Source organism: Lemur catta, chromosome 10 (assembly GCF_020740605.2).
Source record: "Lemur catta isolate mLemCat1 chromosome 10, mLemCat1.pri, whole genome shotgun sequence".
Lineage (NCBI taxonomy): Eukaryota > Metazoa > Chordata > Mammalia > Primates > Lemuridae > Lemur > Lemur catta.
This window is the reverse complement of record NC_059137.1, coordinates 62,826,642-62,847,905: the sequence shown is the minus strand read 5'-3', so window position 1 is coordinate 62,847,905 and position 21,264 is coordinate 62,826,642. Positions and strand designations below refer to the sequence as shown.

The window sequence follows — 21,264 nt, the reverse complement described above, 5'->3', positions numbered from 1 at the left end:
TGTAAATATTTTCACTTTGTGATGGCATAAACACAAAATTAAATTCTTGGAAAATCATAAACAAAGGGAGTATTTCATTTGCTACTTGTAGGTAGAAGTTACATTTTTTATGCTTTGTGCTTTGGTGTACATACACACGTTTACACATATTTATGCCTAGGGCTTTGGCATATTATACGTATATACATACATACATATATTTTATACATTAATAAAAGAACTTCAAAAATTTCAAACATTTATGAAATTATTTTTCTTCAGTATGGATCAAAGGCTAGATTTTTAATGTTAAATGTTTTCATGAAAGTTGTTTTGTCAAGAGACTATGAGTTATTTTCATGAAAGGCAAAAATGTATTTTAGAATCAATGTCTTAAGTAAACGAAGTTGAGCTAATATTGATTCCTTATCATTATATATATCTTTAATTAACTAAAGAGCCCAAGGGAGGAAAGCTCATTTTCTTAAATATCTTGATGAAGGAAATGACTATAGTTATTTTTTCTTGTACTATACAGAAGTAGCATAGCTTTCCAGCAATAACTTTATAAAGATTCTGTAAAGGTGATATTAAAGGTTTCACTTGCCAGAGCGATTGTCATAAATGGAGGAAATTTTAGACTATTTTGTGTATATTACAGTTGAAACTTGAGTACAAAAGATGACATAATTTTAGCTTTTCACTTAGTTTGTCTTTGAGGCACATAGAGGCTAATGTATTAAAATATTGGAAAATTTAAGAGATAGTAGATCACAGAATTTTTTGTGAGATTACAGTATCTGCATCAAATTTTACACACAGTGGAAATGCTGTATATTATGAAAGCCAATTAGGCAGAATGAAAAACATCCAGGGAACTCACAGAGTTTTGTATTATTTTATATTTTTATGACCCAGGAGGAGTTCAGAGCTTATTTTTGATGGACGTTTTTAGAATGTTATTCTTCATTGCTGATGAAAACTTGCTTAGGGAATAGGAAAGTTGAGCTAATTATGTCAGGATTTGTCTTCACACTGCCAAACACGAGAAGAACATTTCAGATTCTGACCGCCGTCTTGATGCTGCCATGTCTTAAGCTCTTTGGGTCCCTGAAGACACAATCCACAAATCTCTAGTGTGCTGGTCTCGGATCATATCTGGCGTTAAATGACTCTCTGCAAGTTGCTAATAAAATACACTCTTTGTCTCAGATAGTGAAGAGAAGTAAAAATAAAAGGCATTAACACTTATGCTGTGTCAGATGATGATGGGTAGCGAGGAAATTCTGTCACAGACCAGAGCGCCATGAAGTCCATCTTCTTGGTGGACACATAACATTTGATATTGTTGTTTTGCAGAAGGCTGAAGAGAATGCGGAAGGTGGCGAGTCTGCCCTGGGACCAGATGGAGAGGTGAGGGGTTTTCATCCATTTCTACTGTGTTCTGCTCAATGGAGTCTTTGCTGTACCTTGCAACACCATTCTTTGTGTATACTAATTTTATTTTTACTCAGCTACTTAATTTTAATTAAAAATAGTAGTACATTAGCATAGGAGAAAATTAGAATAATACAAAAGGGGTATAGTGAAAAATAATCTACTTCCATCTCAGACTACCAATCGATATTAAATTTTTTGTGTACCATTCCAGAATTTTCTGCCCACATATAAGCGTATATTTATGAACACATGGAATATGTAATAATCTTAAATGATTCTATAATTACATTTCCCCAGAAAATGATACAGAAACATAAAATATGACCCAGTTTCCCTAGTTTATTACTAATTTGAAATTATAAAAATACATAAACTAAACAATTCACATATGTGGTTAACTCATTTTGTTGACATTTTCTATAGGCTTACAATGTAGCTTCTATGTGTATATTCATCAGTCTAGTCCTAGATTTTGTTTCCTACTATTTCTAATATTATCCTGAATCATGAGGATACAATTATTTATGTATTGGATTTTTTTTTCTGAAAAACTCAAGGCTCTGTGCCAGTGGTTCACAACAAGGAGGGACACCCCCAAAGCAGCTTGAGAACGAGGTTTGTTTCAAACCACCTTCTCCTTCTCTCACAGATGCTGAGAAATGTGCTTGGAGGGCTGGGGTGGGCGGGGTGTCACCTCTTCTCATTCTAGAATCACTGTGCATGTGAGTCGTATTGTGAACTCAGCCTAGATGCTGAAAAAGGTTTCACCACTGTTCCGTGCAGAATAGAAGGCTCTTGAACAATAAATGTTGCTTAACCACTATAATCCATCACAAGGAAAGAAAGGATCAGGATAAATGTCTAATGTGTAAGAAACTCTCAGTGGGCTGTTATGGGGGAAGAATACTCTATATTAGAGCACTTACGAACAACTCTAATTTGCAAAAGCCCAGTCTTACCTAAGCATGCCTCACGTAGGGCCTGTAATTAACAAGCAGGCAGGGAGGGATTTAGCATGTTAGTGTAATAGTGTTCTTATCTCCTGTTATCTCTTGGGAAAATTAGCTACTGATCTTGAGCCTGTTATGTGCACCTTTTTTTTTTTTTCTTTTAATCTTAACACATGTGTTCTGTTTGCTTAGGTTTCCAAAGTGGACCTTTGCTCAGTTTGTTTTGAAATAATGTTCTTATTATACTCTTCTGTGCCATTCAGTGATTTTGCCAAGGTTCTAATTCCAGCCACGATGATTTCCAGTTTTCTTTGAGGCATGACATTAGCGATAAAACAAGCTGTATTATCATGGCTCAAGATAACAGAATATGAGTTTTCCAAAGGAAATGATAGCAAATGGTAGATTTCCCTTTTTTATCTTGTGAGCGTATAGATGACCTTTTACATTAATGAGGAAGAAGCATAGTGTTGGCATGAAAGTAATGGTGTTGGAAACCATTGCTTTAACATACACAAAAAAATAAAAAGACAGTCTGGAGTAAGCCTTTTCATTTTTTTAAGGTGATTTTTGTGGATAATCACTAATATATTGTTTCTTGTTCTGACAGTGTTTTGTTGAGAAAGTAGAGGGAAAGAACCATTGGGTTTATGTTGTGGGGGGGGGTGGTTTGGTCATTTCCTACAAGATAATAGAAGATAACCTACAGCATCCTTTTTTTTCCCCTATCATTTCTGCTTAACCTCAATTAAAAGTAATTTAGGGGCCAGGCGAGGTGGCTCATGCCTATAATCTTAGCACTTTGGGAGACAGAGAGTGGGAGGATTACTTGAGGCCAGAAGTTTGAGACCAGCCTGAGCAAGAGTAAGACCCCGTTTCTATGAAAAATAGAAAAAATTAGCCAGGCGTGATGGTGCACACCTGTAGTCCCAGCTACTCGGAAGGCTGAGGCAGGAGAATCACTTGAGCCCAGGAGTTTGAGGTTGCTGTGAGCTGCGATGATGTCACTGTACTCTAGCCTGGGCAACAGAGTGAGACCTTGTCTCAAAAAAAAAAAAAAAAAAGTAATTTAGGAAAAATTTTGGAATTAGTGAATTATCCAGACATTCCATTTCATTACTTTTCAGGAGATAGATACTTGAACCACTCATAGATCAAGCATTTCCCAACAAATATTTTCCTTGGGGGTCTGCTTCTAGAAGTATAGGATCACCCTATAATCAGTAGTATTCATTTGCATAGGATCACTCCATTTTTAGGCCTTTTAAGACAATTTGTTCTCTGAAGCAGGTTAAACACAACCTCTGCAATTTCATGTATTCTTTTAGTTTTCTGAGCAAGCCATTTTGCTAGAGTGTGGTAATGAACTTCAGCTCAGTCTTGGTCCATTCTTCAGATTCCAAAGAAACAGAGCTATTTTCTTTAGCATACCCTTTATCACAGGTGCCAGTGGTTAGGCTAGACACCAAGTGGTTTGATTTTGGGTAAAGGACACTGGTTCTGAAGCCAAACCAGCCACTAATGAGGTGACATGGGTTACGATACCTTTTTCTTTTCTCATTCTCTCTGAAACTATAACTTTGTAATAGTTGTTATCTGGGAAATATTAGTTGAGGGATTGGGGAATTGTTAGTTGCAAATTACCAAAATCAACTCTGCTTGATTTAGATAAGAAGGGGATTTATTAATAGGATATTAGACAGTTCATCAGATGTCTGGGATTACTAGAGAACCTGACTGAGGGCTCCACCCAATATTATACTGTGTAACTGGTCCAGTGAGGACATGGCTCTGCTGGGAGGAGGCTGGAGCTTGGTACGGCCAATACCATTTCCCTGGCATTCTTGCCGCTGTGGTCTGCCCTTCCCCCAGTGTGACCGTTTGTCCTCAGTCCCTTGAACTTATGGCTTCTAACTCAGGGCCTTGGGGATGCATCCAGTCAGTGGGGCTAAGGATTTTGCCTGTACCTTAGCTTTTAGGGAGGTGGTGTTTTCAGTTTCTTCTGTGGGAGGTGGCCTCTCACCTCCCACCAAGACTCGTTAGGTGGCGAAATTTCCAAACGCAGAGAAAGGTTTCAGATGCTGGGCAGCCAAAAGGCTGAGAAATATCCAGCACACAGCTAGGAGAATGTCTTAACATCAAGCGGTGGTGTGATTTTTTTTTTTTTCCTCCTTTCTAGCCGATAGATGAGAGCAGTCAGATGAGCGACCTCCCTGTCAAAGTGACTCACACGGAAACCGGCAAGGTCCTATTTGGACCAGAAGCACCCAAAGCGAGCCAGCTGGACGCCTGGCTGGAGATGAATCCTGGGTATGGCATGAAAGCGGCATTAGTGGTGTTTTGGCGTTTTAGATTTTGGTTGTCCTTGTAAAATCTTAAAACTAAAACAACATGGTCTTTGCTGAGATGGTTGAAGTTGTTTTTTGCATTTGTCATTTGTCCATACAACATGCTAATTAAGTCATGTGTGTCTGTACTGTCTTATAATTTAAAGAACTAAGCCCCCTTCTCTTCCCCACCCCTTTTCCTTAGTTACGAAGTTGCTCCTAGATCCGACAGTGAAGAGAGTGATTCTGATTATGAGGAGGAGGTATGTATGTATCTCTGTTTGGGGTTTCTTGATTTGAAAGTTGGTAGAGATTCCATAGACATAGCCAAAAATAAGAAATAATTAAGAGAAAAAAAAAAAAAGGAAGAAAGGGAGAAGAAAGTTGGTAGAGAAAGAAACTTCTCCCTGAATATAGGCCCAGCCCCTGTGTCCATCTATCACTTCTTATTCCAGGGTTGGCTTTCGGGTGACAAGTGGGGCTAAGGATTTATTTGCAGAAGCTTTGATGAGGCATGCCTTGTGGTATAGTGATCTCTTGGGGGCTCCTGGCTGATGGGGAAGCTTGGTGAATTCTGAATTCATTTGGAGCCAAGAAATGAGAAGCTGGCATTAACTTGGAGATGGTGAAATGGTCTTTCGGGGAAAATTGAAGATGGATTGCTTATTGTTTTGGGAAAGGCAATCCCATGCCTCCAAGTGGTTCACGCTGAGAGCTGCCTAAAAATTTCTGCAGTCCTTTAGGCCTTAGAGTCTGGTTGAAGTTGAAAGTCTGGGAACTTAGATGAAAAGGGCAACATGAGCTTGGTTTAATGAGTTTATTGATCCTTCTGATTGATTCTCATTTGAATTCCTTGGATATACTTGTAACCCAAAGAGAATCACATTTCTCAGTCTCTTAGAAGGAATACTTAATATATCTAGCACCTAAAATGGGAATTTTGGATACATTTAATAGAAATTAGGAAACAAGATATTTGTTAAACTATGAAATATGTAATAATTACAAAGAGAAGAGTTGAAAGATTTGATCTTCTTTATTAGAGCATTGTTAATGTGTAGTCATTAAATCTGATGTTTTCCAGTGTGGGAGAATCTTAGTCCAAAGAGTGCCATGGCACAGGGGCTAAGGACTGTATGAAGCAGCCTTTACCAGGATCTTAAGACAATGGCTATTTTCCTGCTATTTCATGGATCTGTGTTTGCTAAATTAATCTGCCATGAGCACTTCCCGCTTTTATAAAAAGGAAAAATAATAAGAGTTACATTAAAAAAAAAAGCATAACCATTAAAGAGCAAATACTTTCTGTGCCATGCTATTTTTTTCCCCAGCTACTCTATCTCTGAGATATTTAAAGGTTGGAAAATCAATTTTAAAATGTGTCTTGTTTACCTGGATGAGTATGTCCATAAGTGATCCATTAGAAGAAGCTTCTCTGTGAGTAAGAGAGACAGAGAGGGACAGAGAGACGAAATAGGCTGCCTAACCAGCAGGTGCCACCCTGAGACCCCGACAAGCGCAACAGCCCTAGACAGCTGGGAAGCAAACGAACTCTGACTTGGGAGACAGGAGACCCGGGAACTCACCTCGGGCCTGCCACAAGCGAGCCCGAGTGACTTGTGGAGAGTCACGTCCCCTCTCAGAGCTTCATTTCCTCACCCAGAAAGTGAAGTAAAGTTGCGCCCAGTCCTCGGCTTACTGCCTGCTTCTAAATGATCTGTTAACACAGGGTGAATTTTAGCACTGGTAACATGTCAGTTCATATTCTTTTCATTCAAGAATTATGGAAAAGCATGGTTCTCTTTAAACCTGCTTTTAAAGGAAATTTTGCTCAATTATCTAGAAACACTTAACCTTCAGCACCAACTTAGCAGTGGATGTAAATGAGTATGTAGTGATGCTTTCAAACTGGCCAGGTGAATGTGGTACGTAGTCCAGAGGTGGGAGGTGTGGAGTCCTGTGCCAAGGTATGGACAGTTTTTATCTCAGAGCTCAGAAATGTGTGACGTGAGTCAGCCACAGAAAGCAGTGTGCCTGCAAGCTTCAGGTCTCCACAGAGGACACATGTGGGGCCATCAACGTCTACCTGGCATCATCAGGGAGCACGTGTGTATGAGGAGGAGGATACTGGATCTCTAAAGTCTGGCTTCGGAGAGAGGAATAGCTAATGCTACTAAGTAAATGAGGCAGATACGGTCTACAGGACTCTTTGATAACCAAATAATGATAAATATCCATCTTTCTGCTGTGGTGTTTACTTATTTTTTCTTGGGAGCAAGGGTTCTGGGGGATCTCCAGAAGGCTCCTTTCATTCTCTCATTCAGTAATTTAAATAGCAGGGGGATGGCGTATTGCCTGGCTTAAGGAGATGCTGAATTTACATCCTCCCTTAGTTGTATGTACTTTTTCGTTTTTGAAGTTGAATGCTATTTCATCCCTTTTTCAGAAAATGCCTCCTAGAGAATCCCTTGTTAAAATGCAATTTTCTCCCTGTCTTTGTCCCTTCCCCAGGATGAGGAGGAAGAGTCCAGCAGGCAAGAGACTGAAGAGAAAATACTTCTGGATCCAAACAGCGAAGAAGTTTCTGAGAAGGATGCTAAGCAGATCATCGAGTGTGTATCTCTCAGAGTTTTTTCCCTTGGAAATGCATTGCATGAGGATGATGCTTTATAAGCTGCCATTTAGAAAACTGGGCTTAAGGAAGAGAGCTAACTTCATGCTCATACTCTGCTTGAAGCTGTGCACTCAGAGGTCCCCACTCGGCTCTCATCTATCTTCCTTCCTTCCTTCTGTCTTTCCTCCCTCCCTCCCTTCTTCTCTTACTCCCTTCTTCTTTTCCTTCCTGTACCTGCAACTCCAGCTCAGGCTCACTTCTGGGCTTCACACGTGTCCTCTGCACTTCCCTCCCAGACTGAAGTAATCACACCTACCTCCCTAACTGGCTGCTTCGCTGCCTTTCCTGTCTCCCTTAATGGCATCCGTGCTCGCTCAGAAACCCGTCCTCACTGCCATGGCCAAGTCGTCCTCACTGCCATGGCCAAGTCGTCCTCACTGCCATGGCCAAGTCGGCCGCCAGCCCCCACCCCGTCCCTGAACCCTCCCCACCCTTGCTGCACAGTGCCCCGCTCAGCGTCTCATTTTCTGTAGGGGCGGCCTACTCACTTCTCTGTGTGGATAGCTCTGCTATTAAAAGGAAATTGTTGTGAAACAATATGCAAAAGAGCACATTTTAAAAGAGGAGATTTTTTAAAAACCAGAAATAGACATTCTTACATTTTCCCCTTTTATTCCATAGCTCTGTGCCCCACTTTAGGGACCTTCATTTTACCAGTCTGCCAAGCGCCTTCACTGAAGGTGTTAAGAACCCCTCGATGGCTCTTCACTGCCTGTACGAGCAAATACTAGCTTGTGAACGAGGAAAAGGAGATAGAAGCCTACCTTTCCTCTTTCCTACCCCTTTGCTGCTGTCTCCCACCTGTCCTTCAAACTTTAGCCAGCGCTCTGTGAATAGGATTCACCTTTGTATCCTAGCAGACTAGGACAGCTTCAGTGGCAAAGTGTTAATCTGCAGGTGTAGGGTTCAGGCTCTTATTGGTCTTTGGAGGTCAAGGGGACCTGCTTTCAAATCCTGTTTTCACTACATTTCTTGTGACCCAGACAAATGAAGTAACCTCTCTGAACCTCAAGTTATCCACATGCATAAAATGAGAGTGATGATGGTAGTGCCTACCGTGCTTAGTGTTTGTGAGGATTATGGGTAGTATATTTTAACTGCAAGGCATGTAGCGGGTGACAAATAAACCGTATTTATTGCAGCTATTTTAGGCTCTCGATCCATTTCTTATTTCTTGAATGAAATGAAATAACACATGCACACAAATGTCTGTGTGTGGTTCTGCACGGTCCCTTTCTCAGGACAGCGAAGCAAGACGTGGATGACGAATACAGCATGCAGTACAGCGCCAGGGGCTCCCAGTCCTACTACACCGTGGCTCACGCCATCTCAGAGAGGGTGGAGAAGCAGTCCGCCCTCCTCATTAACGGGACCCTAAAGCATTACCAGGTAATGAGTGTGGTTTGTGTCGGCAAGAAGTAATCTTTTACCTAATTTTGATTGAAGTATGTCATGCTCATTGACTGAAGAAGAGGTTTTCATGATGGTGAGACATTTTAGTCACATCCTGTGTAATATTGAGATCCTTCCTGCTGTGCCTGTCATTCTTCTTTTGAAGTACTTCCATGTTACCATCTCTACTAGGGCATACCATTACCAGTTTTCTCTGTTATGGTTTTGGGATGTACTTTGTCTTAAGAAATACTGGCTTAACATTTAGAACAGTTTCATTGTACATCTCTTCAAAATGGAAAGCCCAGCCACATTCTGTCAGTGTAGGGAACATCCATGCCTCATCTTGAAGTAAATGAAGTGTTTCTTTAAAATTTTTGGTTGTGGCTATAGTTTTATGCTATGGGTTCAACCGCCTAGGGGTAGCTGTCCACTACATTTGTGTTTTTTATTAAGACACAATAAAGTTGTGAGCATCTGTGAGCTGATTAAAAACTAGGCTATAAACATAGAAATGTTTCCTTTGACCTGTCTGGATTGAGGTTAATTCCTATCTTCTACCTTCTACCACTTTGTAGGGTTTCCCGAAGTGTGTTCCTTTGAACATTTGTTCCATGAGTTGTTCCTCAAAAAAAAAAAGTTTTGTGGCCAAATAAATATAGGAAATACTGTCAGCTGTAACTAGGCTTATCATATAATTTACTATTCCAAATTTGGATACTTGTGAGAGTGAATAGAGGCTCTTATTATTGATAATAGGCATAATCCTGGACCATCCTAAGCCAACTAGACATATGGTCACCCCAACTATGACCCCTTGATCCCTCTTGGTAATTCACAACACACATCAGCACCGTAGTGACTCTGCAAAAACAAATGTATAATCCAGGATGCACATTGGTATCCTGCAGTAAAGTAACTTGTCTAACATACACTTTGTATTTCCTAAACTTCTTTGACCACCAAACCCTATTTTTATATATCATCCCCTAACATCCTGTAAAACTAATGTCTTCTAGAATATACTTTACAAAGTGCATGCTTTAGACCAGTGGTTTTCAAACTTTTTGGCATCAGGTCCCCTCCACTCTTACCGCTTGGTGCTATGTCTGCTGCCATTGCGTGGGAGTGAAGAATACAGTGATTGCTAGTATAGTGCGGCCTTGATTCGTGCTAAAGTACCAGCAGTTTTTACCCACCATCGCTTTTGTGTCGTCTGTGCAGATGTTAACACAGTAAAAATGGCAAGTCATGCCTTACTATCATGACAGTCATTGTGACCCTGTGGATCTCTTGCAAAGGTCTTAGGGCCTCCAGGGAGGACCACTGCTCTGGCCTCAGTAAGGTCACATTTTCTGCAAAGCCCATACCACTTTCATGAAGTCCAGAGTGGTTTTCATCTTTTTCATCATGTGGCCTACCTATCATAGATGTTAATTCAGAGTATGTTCTAATAAACTTTTGTGTACCTGTTTATGGGAGGTGTGTTAGATTATTCCTAAATAACTTTTAGTGCTACATTGATTTTCTCCTCCCGTGCCACACGTTTGTAAGCACTCTTCTTCACTCTGCTTTCAACCCTGGCTTCTCCTACCTGCGTATGTGACGTTTGTGCCTCCCCCCTCGCTGAGCTGGACGTGCCTTGCACTGTCTCCCTCTGGCTTTCTGCCTCATGAGGTTCTTGCTTCTTCCAATCTGACCACCCATATCTGCCTGATTGAGATCTTTTCCATTCCTTCCACCACAGTTCAAAATGTGGCCCGAAGCCTTCCCTGATCCTTCTGTGCATGTGTAAGCTTTCTGCCTTCTTGCTCCTTGACAGGCTTTTGGATCGTTAATATTCACTTACCCTTGACATAGCTGAGGCCTTCCTGCTGCTTCCTGGAGAGACACATAAGCTTGGTTCAGTATCCAACCCTCCCCGCCCCCCAGTCCCACAGCCTGGGAAAGTCCAAATCACTTCCTGCAACTTTTGTGAGTTTCTAGTACCCTCTGTCTAGTCTCTGCCTCTGTCTTATCTGGAGTTAACACAGATGCAACATTCAGTCCCTTTACCAATTTTTGTTTAAAAAAATCTACTCCCACGAAGTATCCAAATGATTCTTGTATTTAGTTGACTTTTCTAAAGGTCTGGTGGTCTTGTGGTCACGTTGCAGACAATTTCTCCCATCTACACTTGTGGCTTGCAATTATTTCCCCTCTTCCCGTCTCTGTCTTTCGTCTGTTCTCTTGGAGGCTCTTCTTGTTTCTCTGCTTATCTCTTGGTGTTGCCGTAGTTGTGCAAAAACCTTAGGATGTCTTGGAGTCTCACGTGGTACAAGGTACCTCAAGTGGCTTATGAAAGTAGTTCTTCAAACCATTGTAGTGTCTCTCTAAGAAAAATGCTGGGCAATAAAATTTTACACGTTGGCACTGTCAACTACTTCTTGGGAAATGTGCATATGTGCCTTGTTTATTGTTTCCTCTCTGAATGCAAGTTTCTGAAGGGAGGCATGCATCTTACCTTGGTATTTTAAATAAATGATTCATTTACTTTGTTCTTACATAAAACAAATTAATATTAACATTTCCCTAAATACAATATCATTAGCAAGCTAAATTGACTTTAGCAGAAATATATATAATTTTATATATAATATACATATGTATATGTATAATTGACCATTTAAATCCAGCATCTGTGGTATGATGGTGGAAGGGAATTGGTGGTTGTGGGATGGAGGTTTAACAATTTTGTATTTTCACCCAGGCTTTCTTTTGTATTTAATGTGGGGAATCCAAAGCTGACTCTGTGATGCAGAGCTTTTGTACTTTAAAGATATGTTGAACGTGTTTCCAGGCAATCAGCTTCCAGCGTGTGCAGGCTTTGGGAAGTCCCCACATTGCAAAGTTTCGGTGTGCTGCCTGGGAACTTTCTCTCTGCCAGGAAGAAAAATGTCCCCTTCCTCACTGAGGGGGGTCTCACCCTAGGGCGTAGTCTATTCATTACCAAAAAGGCTATGTCCAATGATCTATGCCAAATCTGGCTTCTGGTTTGTTTATCTTTAATCCTCACATTGGCTTTTTGTTCTTGGAGTGGTTGGAAGAGATTTTAGGTTTGGGTTTTCTTCATTTATAATAATTCTAGAATGTCATATACTGTGAAATGCTAAGTAAGGATGAGCAGTAAAGCTGCTTAAAATCCCACCAGTATGCTATAGCCCATCATTTCTAAATCTGATTAACACTCGGCACCTGCCAGGCAGCAGGGATGATTACTGGCTCGTATTTTCCATTCCGTCTGCGTTGGTGCCTCCCCAACTTTCCGATGGTGGGAAACCCAACATATAGCACTGAGGAGTTAAGAAGCCACAGCCTCACTTGAGTTGTATTAGTATTAATTACCTGTGCAGATCTTGGATAATTGAAGCAATTACTCTTCATTTCAGCTCCAGGGCCTGGAATGGATGGTTTCCCTGTATAATAACAATTTGAACGGAATCTTAGCTGATGAAATGGGGCTAGGAAAGACCATACAGACCATTGCACTCATCACTTATCTGATGGAGCACAAAAGACTCAATGGCCCCTATCTCATCATTGTTCCCCTTTCGTAAGTAAAGTCATTTATTCCACAGTCGTCATTCTGTATGTTGTCGAGTCCCCTAGTAGTGGCTTGTCCTTGTTTTTCACTTAAGGCAGAATTGCAGCATGTAGTAGGATTACTAAGAGCATGTAATCTGAATGTAGGTGTTAATTTCCCACCCCACCCCACCCTGGCCTCTTTGATTGGCTGTGTAAGCATAAGGCCAAGTGATTTTATCAGCCATTAGCATTGCAGTCTACACGGCCTGCACATTGCATAGTGGGTCTTATTTGTCGTTACTCCTTAAGTGGTTCACGAAGGGGAAAGGAGTGTGTGTGTGTGTGTGTGTGTGTGTGTTTTAAGGTTTCTTTGATTTTTCCTTATTCCATATCCAAAAGGTTTTATATATATATGTATATAAATAAATATTTTATATATACAAACATTATATATAAAACCTTACATGTAATCAAAAGATTATATATTCTTAAATCTTCCTTTATTGTATCTTTGTAAAGCAGAACCCAAATCAAAATCATAACCATGAATTTTGCATTAAAGTACCTCCGTGTGTGCACTTTCTGTGTCAGTGAGTCTGCTGCCTCATAAGGACAGGTCCTTGCTGCTCACTGTCACATCCTCAATGCTGAACCGCTGGACGGCTCTTAGTAGGTCTTTAGTGAACACTCCGAGCGAGGGAATGATGGTTCGCAGCCACCTCCCTGGGAGGCCAGCGCATCTGGCTGTGGGTGTTAGGTTGTAACCACATTCACTGAGGTCTCGCTATAGATCTCAGTGATGATATGAACTTGGACTTTGAGGAAGAATAATGATTCTGTTTTTGTATTTTCTTCAAATTTTGTCTAACGGGGACTATTTGCAGATCTTTTTATATGAATTATCTGTATTTATAATATTCAGATATCATTTGCACTTTATATTTTGTATGTTGTAATGGTGACACTTTCAGGGATTTAAAAAAAAAAGTCATTCAATATTTCTTCCCTTACTCCCACTTGACAGATTTATTAATATTTTCATGTGGTTTTATAGTTTCTTTTTCCTGATTCAACTTTTCTCTGAACTTACATGGCTGTTTCTGAAGATTCCCAAAATCACTCTGGCAATTGCTGTTTCAATATCATATTAAAGTTTAGTTTTTTGCTCTCTATATTTGTGCGTTCTTTAATTTTTTTATGTGAGTTTTTTTATGAACCACAAACAAACTTGTGATGCTTTGTGGCAAAACCTATTTCTAACTTATCTCTAATTTCCACAGCTTTAAAATAAACATGTAGTTGAGATATTTTATATTCTCTAGCCCCTTTAAAGGTGAGGCCTGAGAAATGAATAAGAACATCTTTTTAACCACCGATTTTTATGCAAATGTCTTTTTTTTTCTGTATTTTTTTTCTCTATAGGACTCTATCTAACTGGACATATGAATTTGACAAATGGGCTCCTTCTGTGGTGAAAATTTCTTACAAGGTTTGGAATGCTGTATTTATATATAAATGTGGAAATGCAAAAAATAGACCCTATTTTCTTCATTCCATATGCACATCTGTGAACTGTATTTGGTTGTAAAGTTTTGTCATGTACATCATGTACTAAACCGTGAGAGTTAATCATCCCAAGAAGATTACTGTAATAAACCATAATTACTTTCAGATAGTGAAATCCAGAAGAAAATTGTTAATTATCATATTGCGAGGTTTCTGATGAGAGTAATACAAATGACAAATACCGCACATTCTGCGTGCTGCTGGCTGGCTCGCTGTGGGCTGCTGCTGTGCCGACTGTTCCCGCCAAGGCAGGAGATTCCCCGGGGCCTGGGTGCCTGCTGTCCGCTCCCATGGCGATGGAGTCTTGTAGCAGAGCAGCAGGTTCTCCGCCACCGCAAGGTCACTGTCATTTCCTCTTCAGCATCCCCTCCCTCGGTCTTCAGTGGGAAGGGTCTGCAAAGTGTCAAGACGTGTGCCATATAGCCAAGACTTTCTTCATGGATAATGGATCAGTGTGTGACAATGGCATGTATGCATTCCTCAGTCACGTGTCTGGGTGTCATTTAGCTGTGAATAGTGAGAAATCACACATATATACTCCCATTGGGTAACATAGTTTTCTTTCCATTCAGGGTACTCCTGCCATGCGTCGCTCTCTTGTCCCCCAGCTACGGAGTGGCAAATTCAACGTCCTTTTGACTACTTATGAGTACATTATAAAAGACAAGCACATTCTTGCAAAGGTATGCTTTAAAAGAAATTCTTTTATCTCTAATTATGGTCCATCACACTAAAGTGTAAAGTATTCCTTAAGTTGGTTTGTGTCTGTGTGTGTGTGTGTGTGTTTATTTCAGCATATTATAGGGGTACAAATATTTAGGTTACATATATTGCCTTTGCCCCACCTAAGTCAGAGATTCAAGTGTGTCCATTCCCCAGGCCATGCACACCGTACCAGTTAGGTGTGAATGTACCCATCCCCTGCTCCTCCCTCCCATCTGTCTGACACCAGATGAATGTACTCAATAGTTTAATTTGATCGTTAGATGACTTGTCTTTTTCTCTTTCTTTTTATTTTTCCAAAGTGTTCGATATAGTTTGGTCATGGTTTTTAATTTTATGCATGCTATTTGTGTGTGTGTGTGTGTGTGTGTGTGTGTGTGTGTGTGTGTGTGTGATCCTAGGGCTCTTACCTCGCCTCTCACAGTTAATGAGTTTACATCTCTTAAAAAAATTCACCTGGGTTCCTTCTGCAATTCTTTTCTCACCAACAGCCCTGAACATGCTCAGGAAAGAAATAATTGTTTTTGTTGCCCTGGGATATTGTCAGCGTAGCTTCATTCCTCTGTGCCTCTGTGTCTCTGAAGACGAGCAGGCACCTCTCCATATGGTCTCCACCATATGAACATTTATTCGAGCTGCAGCTTTTGTGGTATCCCTGTTTTAGGTTTTTCCTGGTAAAATACTAGGCTTTCATTGTTCGAATTACTCAGGGCTGTTGCCGTGACTATTTGGAGCTGAGAAAGAGTTGTTTCTGTGACCTACATGTCTCCTAATTTGTTTTTCTATTTGTATCATCTTGTCTCCTAATATGTTCATGGAGACTGATGGAAGTACTGTCTTTCATGGAACAAACAATGAAAACTTAATTTTTTTCTTTGGTAATTTTTTTTTTTTTTTTTTTTTTTACCCCATGGTGTTTTGAAAGCACTATAATCTGAAACTAAGTTATGTCCAGAATTGAACAGAATCTCTGTTTCTGGGTCTGTTCTATCTCTGCATTAAACCTTTGCTCTGCGAACTGATAGTTCCCTTTGTGGCTTCATAGGAAATAGCATAAAGGAAATCTGTTCCCAGGGGAGGTTTAATAATTGAGATGGCACCAGCAACAATGCTGTGTTCCTGTTCCTCAGACTCAGAGATGAATTTGGCAGTGTCAGAAATGATGTGTTTTCAATATTACTATGGGAATGTGTTTGTACGTTTGAGATCCTTTTAAAAAAATTCATATCGTGTCTTCTGCATATATATTTCAAAATTCATTGGAAACACCTGGTAATGAGATACAGCGCTTTTATTTGTTACTGGAGAAACGGAGCTATAGAAAGGGGTAGTAATTTTTTCTACGTGGAAGACCTAATTAGTAGTAGACCCAATAGCAAAATCAAAAGCCTCTGATTCCTAGTTTATTATTTCATAAACTAAATTAGGTAGGAAAGTAGATTTAGAATATTTATTTAAATACATTTTTGTCTGCTGGCCTCTTTGCATGCTATTGGCAAGTTTGGAGCAGTTGGTCTTACCACTTTAATTATTCTTAAACACTTTCCTTAGAGGTGGTGGAGGAAGGGAAAAATAAAAATGCCAGTAGTTTCTTTTACCTGTACATCCCAGCCGGACTGATGATTTTATGCCTTTTCCCCTGACATGACTGGAGCTTCTAATGAGGAAGGTGAGGATTGTGCAGAATACTTTCCTCCTCCCTTTGCTCTCTCTAGGCGTTGTGCAGTGGGACCAGGGGACATACGAGCACCAGATGTTTTTCTTGGCCATTGCCACTGTGTGTAGGGAATGGATAGGCCTAGTGGAACATTCCTTGTTGTGTTCACTTTAAAAAACTGAGTAGTGGCCTTGAAGAGTGCTAAAGGGTGAGGTATGAGAGAGGGAAGGGACAGTGACTGTGTAGACTTAGGAAAGAGAATTGTGCTATATGAGTATTCTTGACTTTTTAAGTGATAGTTGTGTTGAAGGAGTATATTGTATTTAATCCTGCAGTGTTGACATAAATGGAGGAATGATATTTTTTCATAGCCCTCTCTGCCAATGAGTATATCCTTTTATTTTAGATAAAACAGGGGTCCTAGGCAGGTAAGGAATATGTGTGAACTAAGGGTACCCAGTGGCTCATTTTTTTTTTTTAAAAGAAGTTGGATGTCCAGATTTTTATGTGCAATATTCCAGCTTTTAAATGTTAGCAATCGAGTCAAACAAAAGAAAACAAAACAGTGAGCCAAGCCCTAGAGGTAGTAGCCAACCAGAGTAATAGAAAAGAAAACATGAAGCCAAGAGCATCTCTGCTATAGATGCCGCCAGTGCTGTCTTGGAAAAATTAGTCATTAACATTTGCTTCAGGTGGTTACCTATATTCTGTACCTACCATGAGCAGAGGTATATGACCATGAAATCTGGCATAGCTGTCATGATAAAGTTTCAACAGTAGGAGCCTTAGATGGGGAGACGCAGGATCCAGACACTGGCTCAACCATTTCATTCTGGACCTAAGTTCCCTTCTTTGTAATAGGGTGATTTGGGGTCACATGGCCTGTAAAGGACGTTGCTGCTTTAACATTCCCTTATTATATGACGTCTTACGTGATCTGCCAGACCTGGGAAATGGTCTGTTTCTTGATATTCTTTCATCTTAAGGAGCATCACACCGTGTCATATACCAAGCGTGGGTTCTCTTTGGTTTTCCACACCATCAATGCTTGTTGGAGTTAGTTGTATACCCCCTTACTTACCATACGTTGGTCCTTCCTCTTGTGTTGTAGATTCGGTGGAAATACATGATAGTGGACGAAGGCCACCGAATGAAGAATCACCACTGCAAGCTGACTCAGGTCTTGAACACTCACTATGTGGCCCCCAGGAGGATCCTTTTGACTGGGACCCCGCTGCAGAATAAGCTCCCTGAACTCTGGGCCCTCCTCAACTTCCTCCTCCCCACAATTTTCAAGAGCTGCAGCACATTCGAACAGTGGTTTAATGCTCCATTTGCCATGACTGGTGAAAGGGTACTGGTCTAACTTTTGTTTTTTTCTACTGCATGGCAATGAAATGAAATGAAAGTGCCTAAAACTGAGAACGTTAGAGCCACGAAAATCCACAGGGTGGTTTACAATGTCTCCTATTTTATGAAGCTGGTCAGTGGGCGGACATGGTCTCATTCCAGAGTTATTTTTCCAGAAGATGGATTTAGTGGTGTATGGGGCACCCTAACCCCTTTGTCTTTTGCCAACGTGCTTACCAGGCCACCAGAGAATGTTCCTGACTGCTGCAGTGCTGAACTGCAGTGGGCTCAGGGAGGATGAACATGGAGATATGTGTTGAATTAACATAACCAAACCAAATCAACCGACTGCATACAAGCTTTAAAACAAATCTCTCCTTGTTATAAACTTGGACTTCCCTTTAAAGTATTTCCACATAAAGAGGTTGTGTGTTAAACAGAACTAGTGTACACTAATTTTCTGTACACGCTTTTTTCAGGTTTTGGTGTGAGCTTGTATTTTGAGTGTACATACATACTCCTCCTGGAGTAGCCATTTTCAAATTTCTTACTCTTCTTTCAGCGTTTTCTTTTAGGGATCATTTATGAAAGGAAGGCATGGGCCATTGTAAGAAAAGAAGTGGGCACATGTCATTGTGATCAGTGGTTCCTTAGCTATAGGAATGAAAAGCCACTAAGAATGCTTTAGGAAAATGTATGTTTGAACTGTTTGGGCCCTTTCATTTTGAGGTACCTCGTAGGCACATTTGCCATTGGTCAGTAGTTAAGTCGTTTGCTTGCCCATTTGTAGAAAGCAGTGTCGGTCAACTCTGCCCCCTAGAGGTTGGTTGGTTTGTTTTGTTCTTTTTGTTTTTATTTTGAGGTGTGGTCTCCCTGTATCTCCCAGGCTGGCCCAAACTCCTGGCCTCAAACGATCCTCCCACCTCAGCCTCCCATGTAGCTGGCCTGCCAGGCTCAGATTTTGTAAATAAGACTACACTTGAACCAGATCAGGGCCAAGAAAAGGAAAGGAGATAAGGTGTAGGGACTTAGAGACCCACTAGCATAAATTGGATCTATTCTTATTCTTCCTCTTTTTATTATATGTTCAAGTCCCTGTTCCCTCAGAATGTTTCTGCCTCTGAGACAACTAAAGTTAAGGGTCTAACTTAAGGCTTCAGCTTTAAGTAGGAACACATGGACCATTGTCCTTTTTCTCTCAGTCTATCTCAGTCTTCAATCAGCCTTTATTGCCAGACATGTCCCATGAAATTTTGGGTTAACACTACCAATCTAAACACTGGTGGCTTCTGGGTCGTTTTCCACAGAACTCAGCATTTAAGATGTAGACACCCATTTAGAGGCCATTTTATTACCACTTGGTAGGCAGATGGGAGGAGAATTTGGAAGTATACATAACAGGCATAAACCTGGCTTTAATGCATGTAAAATTGAATGTATTGAAACACCTAATAAGTGTAACATAAAGCTATATTATATGAAGCATCCTTTTTTTAAAAAAAAATCCAATTCATATAAGGTTCTTTTTGTAGGTGGACTTAAATGAAGAAGAAACTATATTGATCATTAGGCGTCTACATAAGGTGTTGAGGCCATTTTTACTGAGAAGACTGAAGAAAGAAGTTGAATCCCAGCTTCCAGAAAAAGTATGTTGCAAATTCAAAAGTTGTGTTTTTCCCCCCTGCAAATATATGAAGTACCTGCCCCTGAAATTATGTTTCTAAAACAGCAGGCTTGTATTTTAGCCGCAAGTATCTTGAAAATATCTTAAAGTGCTTTTTTTATTTGATAGGGCTAGAGAGAGAAGGGATATTACAGTATTTTCAGCCTGATTTCCAAAAGCTTTTGGACAGATTTTATAAAATTATCAAGTTCATTGAGTCTCATTACGTTTTAATTTTAGATTTTTTTAAGTCACTGAGCTCATTGAGTTCTGCAGGCACTACAGAATTGTTTTGCTTATAAGGTAAATAAGGATTTGACTTTGGGACTTGTATCATTATTGAAGGGCATAGTAAACATTTGCCAAGTTTCCCAGAAGTTTATTCAATATTTGCTGTTTGTGATGTCACCACCTGATAGTAAGTGAAAAATAAGAGTTCCTGCAAATTACAAACACGTCATCTCATTAGTCTGGGACATGGTTTTTGTCCTGCACCATAAAAATTAGGTTCCTGTGAACACTTGAGTATTTTTCAGACTGCTTTATGGAAACTGAGTTTGCAGTGCTTTTGAATGTCTTTTAAGCCCTTAGCTCCATGTTTTTGGGTTGTGTATTGGTTTAATATGTTTCTGCTCACATTTTAGAATCCATGCACATTTGAGTTCTAAGTTCCATGCTCTTAAAGATAGTTTAGCATTGTATACTATTTATTGCAAGAGATATTTTGATTTGAGTTGTTTCTTTAAATGAGCCAATTCTGAAATATCTTAGTTTTGCATGATTGTGGTTTTTCTGGGTAACAACTCTATTTTTGGACAGATTGGTTCATCCCGTTCATTCTTAAGCAGGAGTTGGCAAGATAGTGTACAAAGTTGATCACTTTGCTAAGAGAGAATTTTATTCCCTAATCCTTTATTGATTAACAGTCAGGAAAAAAATTTAAAAATAAAAAGTTGTTTTTATACCATGCTTAGCCCAGTGAAAGGATAAATGTTTAAGTATTTTATTTTGTTGGTAAATGCATCTTGGGTATTGAATGCTGTTGATGGTCCCTTTTCCTTCCTGTGTTCTTGGTTTCTGGGTAATATCCTTTCTGTTCAAGGTGGAGTTTAGTCATTGAATCGATAACTGGGTGTAGTGGTCATGTGGCTGCCTTCAACTACTTCCTGGCATACTGTTACTGTGATCCTGCAAGTTATAGAGAGGGAATGTTAAAGATTTTAATTTGCTCCATACTTTCTTTTTTCTTTAGAAGAGGTATAAAATAAAAGGTGATTAACTGAAGCCCTTCATTTACTCATCCCATAAAACTTCATAATCCTGTTTATTCATTTCCAGGACTGGCTAATGTAGGTTTTTAAAAACACATTATAAGTTGAAAGTGTGTTCTGTTTTAAGAAAAGCCATTGTAGAAAAATCCAAATTTTTGCAGCACAAAGATTTTGAGGTGATTAATTATATCACAAAGCAATTCTTTGCTGTATGAAAATATTTATTTTACAGTTCTTTCTGCAGGAGAGCTTCTTGACTACCCTTGAAGGATGATAAACTTTTATAAAATATGTATTTACCCTCAGATTGTCAAGAGTAGGCCTCCTGCATAAATTATACTTATACTCATTAATTCCAAGTGTTATATTAAATATAAATATATTAAATACTTCATGTATGGCATTATTTATGTATGCCTTTATAGGTATCCACACCTTTAAAGGTAACGATGTTACCTTTTCTTGGAAGCACTTTGGTAAAGTAGAAACCTGGGCTCTGCCCATCAGAATGGGCCTGGGTCCCCGACAATCTCCATCTCTTACTATGCAAACCCAGGCAAGTCATTTAACCCAAATGGATCTGAGTGTTCTCATCAGTGAACTGGAAAATAAATAATATCTGCCTCATAGAATTGTTGTGAGGATTAAATGGATGTAGGGCTCCTAATACCATGCCAGGCACGTGGTGAGCACCCAAACAGGGACAGC

The 21,264-nt window shown here is 39.9% G+C and overlaps 1 protein-coding gene across 3 annotated transcripts in view; it reads left to right on the top strand.

Moving 5' to 3' along the window:
• Positions 1-21,264, top strand: part of SMARCA2 (SWI/SNF related, matrix associated, actin dependent regulator of chromatin, subfamily a, member 2) — a 163,091-nt gene that overhangs the window by 50,923 nt on the left and 90,904 nt on the right. For all 3 annotated transcript variants that reach the window (XM_045563426.1, XM_045563428.1, XM_045563427.1), the window contains exons 10-19: positions 1,339-1,392; positions 4,549-4,679; positions 4,902-4,959; positions 7,208-7,308; positions 8,612-8,759; positions 12,191-12,354; positions 13,749-13,815; positions 14,465-14,575; positions 17,384-17,626; positions 19,155-19,268. In XM_045563426.1, the coding sequence (XP_045419382.1) occupies positions 1,339-1,392; positions 4,549-4,679; positions 4,902-4,959; positions 7,208-7,308; positions 8,612-8,759; positions 12,191-12,354; positions 13,749-13,815; positions 14,465-14,575; positions 17,384-17,626; positions 19,155-19,268 (1,191 nt within the window). The remainder of the gene's footprint in view (positions 1-1,338; positions 1,393-4,548; positions 4,680-4,901; positions 4,960-7,207; positions 7,309-8,611; positions 8,760-12,190; positions 12,355-13,748; positions 13,816-14,464; positions 14,576-17,383; positions 17,627-19,154; positions 19,269-21,264) is intronic.